Raw genomic sequence first — 9917 nt, 5'->3', positions numbered from 1 at the left:
ACACATCAGTGCATCCCACCTCAGTTTTGCAGAAATGCAAGGAGAAGGATTGGGCAGAGGGTTTTGTTTCTCAGCATGGGGCTTCCCTGTTCACATACACAAATGCCTACTGGGTGTTTACCTCCATCACATACTAGATACAGCGCCTGCCCCATCTCATTTCCCACTTACCATCCCTTCCCCTATCACAGCAGAGAGCTCTTAGAGCACATCTTGAAGTGTGAAGGTACAGATACTGTGCTGCTGCAAGAAGGCAGCCCAAATGCACTCAGAGACTACAGCTGAAGGGGAAAAGATATGAAGCACATGATCTTCATGATCTTCTCTGACCTATTTCCTTCCTTCTAGAACAGTCTTGCTTTTTCACATTGCTGCATTGATTCAAATGTCCTTCTCCTCTCCCCTCCTCCTCCTCCTCCTCTCCTCTCCTCTCCTCTCCTCTCCTCTCCATTTCTTACAGAGCATATGAAAACTCTTGGGTGTGTGTGAGCATCCATGCTTTCTCTAGAAGAAGTTGCTTCTACAGTTCCTTTGTGAAATAACACGTCAAGAAAGGCTATATCTTGCAGCTGTCCTGCCTGACAAGTGGGAAGAAGAAAGATCTACAACACAGCATGGAGAGAGAGGAATTGGACAACCAGACATTGCTGATGGAATTCTTCTTGCTGGGGCTGGGGGATGCCCATGAACTCCAGACATCTCTCTTTCTCCTCTGTCTGATCATATACACAGTGACCGTAGTTGGGAACACCCTCGTAATTGTGCTTGTGATCACAGACCCACATCTCCACACACCCATGTACTTTTTCCTGGTGAACCTGTCCAGCCTAGAAACTTGCTACAGCTCTACCATCCTTCCTAGGCTGCTAGTCAGCTTCCTGACTGGAGACAGGACCATCTCTGTGCAGTGGTGTATGACACAGTTTTTCTTCTTTGGCACTTTTGCAACTTCTGAATGTTACCTGCTGGCTGTCATGTCCTATGATCGGTATCTGGCCATATGTCAACCTCTGCTTTATGCAAGCCGCATGAACTGGAAGGTATGTCTCCAACTGGTGACTGGATCATGGAGTGCAGGACTGCTGGTTTCTACAGGAATCACATCTTGCATATCTCGCCAAAGGTTCTGTGGTCCCAATGCAATTGACCATTTCTTCTGTGAAGAAGCCCCATTGCTAGAACTTTCCTGCAGTGACACTGGGATGATCAGAATTCTTATTATCATATTATCTTTCCCAGATGTAGTTTTCCCATTTCTGTTCACTCTGGCATCCTATGTCTGCATCATAGCTGCCATCCTGAGGATCCCATCCACCACAGGGAGGCACAAGGCCTTTTCCACCTGCTCTTCTCACCTTACTGTGGTCATTGTTTTCTATGGGACCCTCATCATTGTCTACACGCTGCCCAGAACGGTGCCACTGAGACAGCTCAACAAAATGTTCTCCTTTTTTTACACAGTCCTCACACCTCTCATCAATCCACTCATCTACAGTCTGAGGAACAGAGAGGTCAAGGGGGCACTGGGGAGGGTGGTGAGGAGGGTACTGCTTGCACGGACAGCTTCAACCAGGTGTGGATTTTAGAGCGCAAATCTGTTTCTACTGCAAATTGATAGAGAACATGAGAAGGAATGTGCTCTGTCCCGGGACTACCTCTGCAAGTGTATGGCTCTCACCCAGGATGTGCAATGGCAAGAGGCAGAGGGAGAAGAGGGCCTTAGGGAAACACATGTCAAATGGAGAAGAGAAGGTAGTATCTTTCTCTGACTTGTTTTTCCTTAGAGGTAATGGAATGGTTGGGGCTACTGTATGTGGGAAATGAAACCAAATGCTGAACTTCTCTTTATCAGTGAAGTGAATAAAGCAATATGGCTTGAAATGTAGCCTTGGTCTTAGGGCAAGTGTGACACTGTTTTTTTCTGACTGTAACATCCTGGAGCGGGAACTGTCTTCTTTGGGCATGCACATTTCCAGCAAGAAAGTCATTCAGACCATGACCCTGGGGTCAATTTTATTCAGTGGAGATCCTTGGATCAACACAGCTGCTCACATGCTTGCTGGTGCCTTCTTTGGTTTGAGATGTCACTGAGTATCCCGCACATCCGGGTGGTCCTGTAAGGAAGATCTGGGGACATGATGCAGTGGCCTGTATGGCTATGGGGAGCAAATGGACACAGGAAGGAAGGTGAAGGTATCTGAGAGGGGTCCTAGCCCTAACTGTGGCCAGCAGCATTCACCTATTTTGCAACAGAAACTCCAGTGGAAAGAAGACTGTCATAAACCCACCTTGAGATCAGTGCTAAACACAGGTCATACATAATATACTTTCAGGGCAACTCATTCTTTCTGCAGTGTGTTCTGGGAGTATGGGGGAATCAGGTGGAGTTGAAAAGGCCCTTTCACTGTTGTGAAACTCGTAAACCTCTATTTCACCATTTACTTATTTACGGGAAATCCAGGTTGGACTTCCACCCAAAGAGACACTCTCTACACTGTCAAGGGCCAAACTAGAGAGTTGCTGGACATGACAAATCACTTTCTGACATTCCTGTGTTAAGTCCAAGTGCTCAATACGGTTAAAGGGAGAGTGATTTATTTGTGCATTGTGTGGTAGATGCAGCTGATTAAAGCAACCTGCCTAACTTCTTCCTTGCACACAAACCCCCCTTCCCTGCCACCTCTCTCTCCCTAGAATCCTTTGCCATGGATGTGAGGTTCACCAGTTGGGTAGAGGTGCTTTTACAGGCTGGTACAGCAGGTAACGAGTTCACTTCCAATCATCTTTCAGAGCAGGAAGGGCATAGACCTGTTGGAACAGGTTAAGAGGAGGGCCATGAAGATGATCAGAGGGCAGGAGCATCTCTCCTATGAAGACAGGCTGAGAGAGTTGGGGTTGTTCAGCCTGGAGAAGAGAAGGCTCTGGGGACATCTTATAGCACCCATCCAGTACCTAAAGGGGTTACAGGAGGGATGGAGAGGGACTCTTTATGAAGAAGTGTAGCAATAGGGTGAGGGAGTAATAGTTTTACATTGAAAGAAGGGAGATTTAAATGAGGCATCAGTAGCAATAGGGTGAGGGAGTAATAGTTTTACACTGAAAGAAGGGAGATTTAAATGAGGCGTCAGTAAGAAATTCTTTCCTGTGAGGGTGGTGAGAGCCTGGCCCAGGTTGCCCAGAGAAGTTGTGGATGCTCCATCCCTGGAAGTGTTCAAGACCAGACTGGATGGGGCTTTGAGCAACCTGGTCTAGTGGGAGGTGTGCCTGCCCATGGCAGGGGGGGTTAGAACTCAACAATCTTTAAGGTCCCTTCCAACCCAAACCATTCTGTGATTTGACAAAGCAAGTCATGCACACATGACAATGCATATTGGTGATGCAATTGGTTCACACCATTCAAGCAGATCAGTGGACATTTTGTTCACATTAGCTTAACACTTTCTGCTCTCTCTCCCAGATTATCCCCATAGCCAAGCTGTGGATGTACAAGCTAGAGATTCTCACCAGAGGTAAATACTCCATCTCCCATGAATCCACTGAATTTGCAGCATCAGAATTCTTGTCTTTACTAGCAGAAAGCAAAGGCTCAGACAAAAGAAGACAGAAAGATATGCCATTGTCTTGAGAGCTTATTAAAATCCTCCTGTTTACTGTCTCCCTTGCCAATAAAAACAAACAAGCCAACAAAACTGGAAAAACTCCCTAATTAGCCATATGGGAATGACTTATCTTCCAAGTCTTAATGAGTAGCAAAAAACATTCCACACCTCTGCTGGGGCAGGTCTGGGTGGCCCTTAGGTGTCCCTGGGGAAATTGTACACATCTTTAAATTATTGCATGCAACCTGCTCAGCAGGAGCCTTGAGTCTTCTCTTGCTACTGTGGAAAAGCTGTTCTTCTAGGAACTCTGGGAGGACCAGTGTGTGCCAAGGGGAACCATTTCTGTCTAACAGATCTTCAATAATGCACTAAACTGCACAGATTCAACGCCAATATTTGACTCAAGGGAAGAATGAACAAGGAAGTGGGTAGCAGATGCCACTGATTTTTTATGAGCTTTAAAGATGGGCTACTGCTCATGCTCTTTTTAGCTGAGACCTGGTTTAGTCCCAACCAAAGAGATGGATTTAAATTAAGTGACCCAGTTTGGATTGTAATTATGTAGCCTTCTACAACCTTGAGTCAGATAAGATAGGTCAGCTCCTCTAGTGGGTTCTCTCATGATTCCTTTCATTTTTCCAAGTTCCCAAGGGCTTAATCCTCCTTCAGAGTCTCATTGCAGCTGCTTCTACAATGTTCATTCAGTCCTATCCCTATTTAACTTCAGAAAACAAATCAGGTGTGGAATTTCAGTGTGTCTGACTTGCTCCCCCTGGACCATTCTTCCACCACTATCCCAGAAGACTGAGTACACACGTCCCCACCCCTTTTCTCCTCACCCAGCACATGGAAATACACTTTAAGTACCAAGCTATAGAAACCTCTCTCTGGTAGGCACTGAACATGACCCAGGGGAGATACAGACCTCATGCTACACCATCTGTAGGGTGTTCCCCACCCACTAACAAGACCTTTCCTGTGGGTGGGAGCTGGAATAGGTGGCTTCTGGAAGGTAACTGATCTCTTTCAACCCCCAACCCAGATACAGTGTCTTAGTCATCAGGTCCAACTTGTAATGTCTGCTTCTAGAAAGGATCCCAGCCAATGAAAAATGGGCAATTCTTAACTACGCTTCTTGGGTAGGAGCTAAAGGAAAGTCCCATCTGCCACCTTTCCCAGGATATGTCCTCCTATCTTGCTGATTTCCTTGTTAGATCAAGTGAAGTGACCACAAAAATGCAGTTGGGAGACATGAAGGCAAACAGTACCGAGTAGAGAAGTTATCCCTGTGATCATGTTCCCCTCTGGTTTAGCTTGAAGGCCAAGTTGAACATGACTTCCATGGCTAAGATTCCTTGAAGAGCTTCCTTGCAGCCCTTCCTATACAGGAACACCAAATCTGGTAGCCCAGTAGAAATGCTTCCACAGTTCCATGTGCCAGAGTGAACCAGCAGGAAGGCTCAGAATGTATTCCAAGTAAGCACAGACAGCTCAACACAGGAAGACACAGTCTGCAGTCATATGAAAACAAAAGAGTACTAAGGACACCATAAGGGTGTCCTTATGAACACTTTTAGAAGGGCCTGTTGAGATATGACAAGGGGCAACAGTTTTAAACTAAAAGAGGAGAGATTTAGACTAGGTACTAGGAAAAAAATTTCTACAATTAGAGTGGTGAAACACTGGAACACATTGCCCAGAGAGATGGTATGTGCCCCATCCCTGGAAACATTCAAGGTCAAGTTGGATGGGGTTCTGAGCAACCTGGTCTAGTTGAAGTTGTTCCTGCTCTTTGCAGGGTGGTTGGACTAGATGGCGTTTAGAAGTCCTTTCAGACCCAAATTATTCTATGATTCTGTGACCCTGTTTGTATCTCTGCCTCATCAGAAGATCATTTACTGGGAAATATACATATGTACCATGTGGATCACTGGAGTAGCTTGGCTCAGACACACAGGCTGATCTGCTGTACCTGAAAATGTTTTTAGGTAGCTTGTCTGGAAATGCAGGCCTAAGATGTGAGCTCAAGTGAGTAAATCTTGAATACTACCCACGTTTTAGATGGAACAGCTTCCTGGGTGGTATGTCTGCATAAGGAGAATTTCTATGCACCAACATGTGTCTTGGCAGGAAGCCATCAGCCATATAATGTGGCTGTAACTAGGGCTAACACAGTCCTAAACGTGACTTCTCAGTATTCAATTTACAAGTGGTACTTGTCTGCAGAGATACAGAACATTTGCCATCACACAGAATGACCCACATTGTGTCCCCAATAGCTGAGTAGTACAAACAAGTAGTACAAACCCCTCTGTTACTTTCACTACTCCTCAGAGGTAAGAGCTGGCAGAACAAAGCTGTGAGTCGTTGGGGATGAGGGGTGTCTCTCAACTGAAATAACTTCTTGGACAACAATTCATCATGATGTGCTCAACTGCTACAGTGTGGGGAGGGGACAGGTTGTTTGTCCCATTTTCATTTAAAACCAGTTTGCTTTAAAATAAGACCAGTGCAGTACCAGAATTAGGGCATGGGCATAGCTTTTGAACTATCTGTTCTACCCCTTATGCTCTCACTTCTCTGTCCTTTATGGTAAACCTCCCTTACCATACCTGCTTTGGAGTTCTCCTCTCTTTGTTACCATGCCTGACTGCAAAGACTATGTTGCAAGACTGTCAAATATTTCCCATCCTTGATCAGTAGTTCTCGTTCATCAGAGACAGTTCTCTGGCAACCACAACCCAAGTTCTGCCTCCAATACAAAGCATGTTGATCTATTGGATGAGTTCTTTTCTACTCAAGCCTTTCCAGTTTGGGTTCTCACACCTTTAATTCACTCCAGAGCTCTATAGTCACTATAGAAACACTTTGGCATAATCATTGGTGCCCACATCACAAAGCAGCAAAGGGTAATACTCCAAAGGCAGGACAAGCCTGGAAGTACCTCTGCAACATATTGTATGTGCCCTCTGGCAATCAAGAAACCTCTGGAGATACCAGGTCAGGTTAGCTTAAGATTCCTAACAGATGGAATCTCCTAAAGATATCACAGGTCTTTTCTTGTTCATGCAGGAAAAATTATTTGAGCACAATTCAGTCTGATGAATATTCTAATGCATTTTTTGTCCTCAATAGTTCCCAGATGACAGCTCCTGTCCTGAAGTTAAATTCTGCAGGTGGAGCTGAAGCCTTTTTTGCACTCATGAGACCCCACCTGGAGTACTGTGTCCAGCTCTGGAGTCCTCAACACAGGAAGGACATGGACTTGTTGGAACGGGTCCAGTGGAGGGCCACGAAGATGATCAGAGGGATGGAGCACCTCTCCTACGGAGACAGGCTGAGAGAGCTGTGGTTGTTCAGCCTGGAGAAGAGAAGGCTCTGGAGAAACCTTATAGCAGCCTTTCAATATCTGAAGGGAGCCTACAGGAGATCTGGCAATGGACTCTTTGTCAGGAAGTATAGTGACAGGACAAGGGATAATGGTTTTAAATTGGAAGAGGGAAGATTAAGACTAGATATTAGGAAGAAATTCTTTACTGTAAGGGTGGTGAAGCACTGGAACAGGTTGCCCAGGAAGCTGTGGATGCCCCATCCCTGGAAGTGTTTAAGGCCAGGCTGGATGGGCCTTTGAGCAACCTGTTCTGGTGGAGGTGTCCCTGCCCAGGGCAGGGGGGGTTGGAACTCGATGGTCTCTAAGGTCCCTTCCAACCCAAACTATTCTACAGTTCTATGATTCTATTGCCAGAAGTCACCATCTTTCAGCCTTCCCCATCTTGACTGCATCCCTCTGCTACCTGGTTGGCGATGGTCACCATCTGTCCTGCCTTCCTTGCTCTGTGTAGCTTAAGTTTTTGTCTTCACAGAGACAGGCACCACCAACACAGCACAGGAAGCAGATGCACTCAAGGTTTCCCTGCACAAGGTGGACAGGGTTACCCAACATTTTCCCTGGACACAAAGCTAGTGTTCTTTTGAAAGAGGAGAGGAGAGGAGAGGAGAGGAGAGGAGAGGAGAGGAGAGGAGAGGCAACCTAGCCTGCAGGGACAGGCAGTGCTGAGGAACTCCAGCTGTTGGTATGTTGCATTATACAGAATTTCCAACCTGGAGTGAAACAGTCCTTTTTGGTCTCTGAAATCTGCAGTAGCAAAGCACGATCTTTTGAAGGTCAGGAAACAAAGGGCACAGGAAACAGTCTGCCTCAGTCTCTGCTGCTGGGGCACCTCTCCAACTGGGAGCTGTCACTACTCTGCTGAAGCTTTCTGACTTGGGGAACCTGCAGCTCTGTAGTGCTCATGGATAGAGAAGTGGAAAGAGCCTCTGCCATGACCAGCATATCTAGTGATGACAATGAGGTATATAGAAACAGATGTGCTCATGCTCACCTGCATGGAATTGCGTGCAAGTTTGGCCACATCTTACACGCAAATAAATCTATCATACACATAAGTGTACACACCAAGCAAGAATACCTACACACGACCACCGGTGGATTCAACTAGGCACAGCCCTGGCAGGGTTGGAGCACCCCAGGAAACCTCATAAGGCTCATAACATGTATTGGTTGGCAATCCCCAGATATGGTCTAGAGAGTGGAGGAAGCCAAACAGCCTGGGAAATCTCTCTCAAGGTTGGTGTAAGAAGGAAAAATATTGACACTCAGTAGTGCAGTTCAGTTGCTTGGGAAAAGAAAGACCACTAAGAATCAGAAAGGGCTGGGAGGGAGAGAGGGAAAGAGACATGGAATGTCCTCACGTATGGGAGTCCTTGGGTGTCTGGTCAAGGACTCCAGGGCTGAGGAGCTTGGTCTTTCCTGCCAATGAGGCTGAAAACAACCCCCAAGGAGTGCCCCAGGCCAGTGTCCCTAGTCTGTGCAGGATCCCTCCAGCAATTGCCGTGAGTATTATGCCTGCAATGATATGTTACTGCCTGAGAAATTTTAGGAACTCTTAATTCCAACACAGAAAACAAGCATCCATGAAGAAATGATCATGGCATAAACATGGAAATGAAAAGGCACCAGGAAATTGAAACACATCATTAACTGGGAAGTCTCACATGTCAGAAGATCTTGTCAGAAAATTATTAACCCTACTAGGGTTACCTCTGGGCCTGGGGCAGTGCAGGACCAGTATAAAAGCCAATGCAGAACCTTGGTCTTCTATCCACTTCACTCTCCTTCTGCTCCTTGGGAACCAGGTGAGTTCGAAGTCCCTTCTCCTTCTCCTGCTCCTACAGCATGAAGCCATATCTCAATGGACATGTCAGATAATACCTTCTCTGTCCTGTACCAGGGCTGCTTGTCTTGGGAGGGGAAGCGGGGAGAAGATCTGGTGTGGAGATGGGTTGGTCTGGGCTGAGGGGCCTGTTGGGCTGTGGGCTGGGAAAGGGCTTTCCTGGGCCTGGCTCTCTTGGCCTGGTGCCCGGGGGGTGAAGGCAAGAGGCGCATGGGCCTCCCTGCACGGCCTCCATCTCCCCACCCAGCACGAGCCTCGGTGCCCTGGTGGTGGGTGGACAGGATGCTCTGCCACGCTCCCATGCTCCTCCCTGCCCTCTCTTCCAGGTGCACCTCCGGCCCCACAAGATGTCCTGCTACAACCAGTGCTCCCCCTGCCTGCCCTGCCAGCCCTGCTGCCCGACCCCGCTGGCCAACAGCTGCAACGAGCCCTGTGTCAGGCAGTGCCAGAACTCCACCGTCGTCATCGAGCCCTCCCCCGTGGTGGTGACCCTGCCGGGACCCATCCTCAGCTCCTTCCCGCAGAACACCCTGGTGGGATCCTCCACCTCTGCTGCTGTTGGCAGCATCCTCAGCTGTAACGGAGTGCCCATCAACTCTGGCTGCTGTGACCTCTCCTGCATCACCAGCCGCTACTGCGGCAGGAGGTGCCCCCCCTGCTAAAGCCACCGGTGACTTTACACAGAAGGACCCCAAGGAAGCTAGAAGATTATGCTGGTCTGAGGACAGATTGTTGTATCATCACTTTCAGAGAGGCTGAGCATTCATGGCTCTACTTGCAAAGAAAAGCAGAAAGAAGCATGCCTGAACTCTCTGAAATATGGCTTATGTATAACTTGCTTGCTTCTCACTTTTTTCTCTCTCTTTTTTCTGTTGTCTTCTGCTCCCCAGGGTCATGGGTTTTTCCAAGGCCAGCCCTGGAGGGATCTTCTGCTCCCCTGCCTTTGTGGTGTAGGCACAGTTTGGGAGCTCCACCCTGGCCTCCAGGCAGAGGCTCTTGGATGATCTGGTGCTCCCTGCATCAGAGCCACCACTTGTTTACCTCATTTCCCTCTTTTAAATCATTAAAATTCTGCTGCAGTGCA

General features: G+C 47.5%; 2 protein-coding genes across 2 annotated transcripts; both read left to right on the top strand.

Annotated features, from left to right (window-relative positions):
- Positions 1-614: 614 nt before the first annotated feature.
- On the top strand, positions 615-1586 carry LOC106900015 (olfactory receptor 2D2-like). The gene has a single exon (XM_014961972.1). The coding sequence runs from the start codon at positions 615-617 to the stop codon at positions 1584-1586; it is 972 nt and encodes a 323-aa protein (XP_014817458.1).
- Positions 1587-1683: 97 nt separating this feature from the next.
- On the top strand, positions 1684-9917 carry LOC106900014 (feather keratin Cos1-1/Cos1-3/Cos2-1-like). Its single transcript, XM_014961971.1, has 4 exons — positions 1684-1752; positions 3458-3509; positions 8695-8795; positions 9160-9917. Exons 1-4 carry the CDS (start codon positions 1684-1686, stop codon positions 9493-9495), a joined length of 558 nt encoding a protein of 185 aa, XP_014817457.1. The 3' UTR covers positions 9496-9917.

This window comes from Calidris pugnax, unplaced genomic scaffold (assembly GCF_001431845.1).
Source record: "Calidris pugnax isolate Ruff unplaced genomic scaffold, ASM143184v1 scaffold837, whole genome shotgun sequence".
Classification (NCBI taxonomy): Eukaryota; Metazoa; Chordata; class Aves; order Charadriiformes; family Scolopacidae; genus Calidris; species Calidris pugnax.
This window is presented reverse-complemented; position numbering and strand designations above follow the sequence as displayed.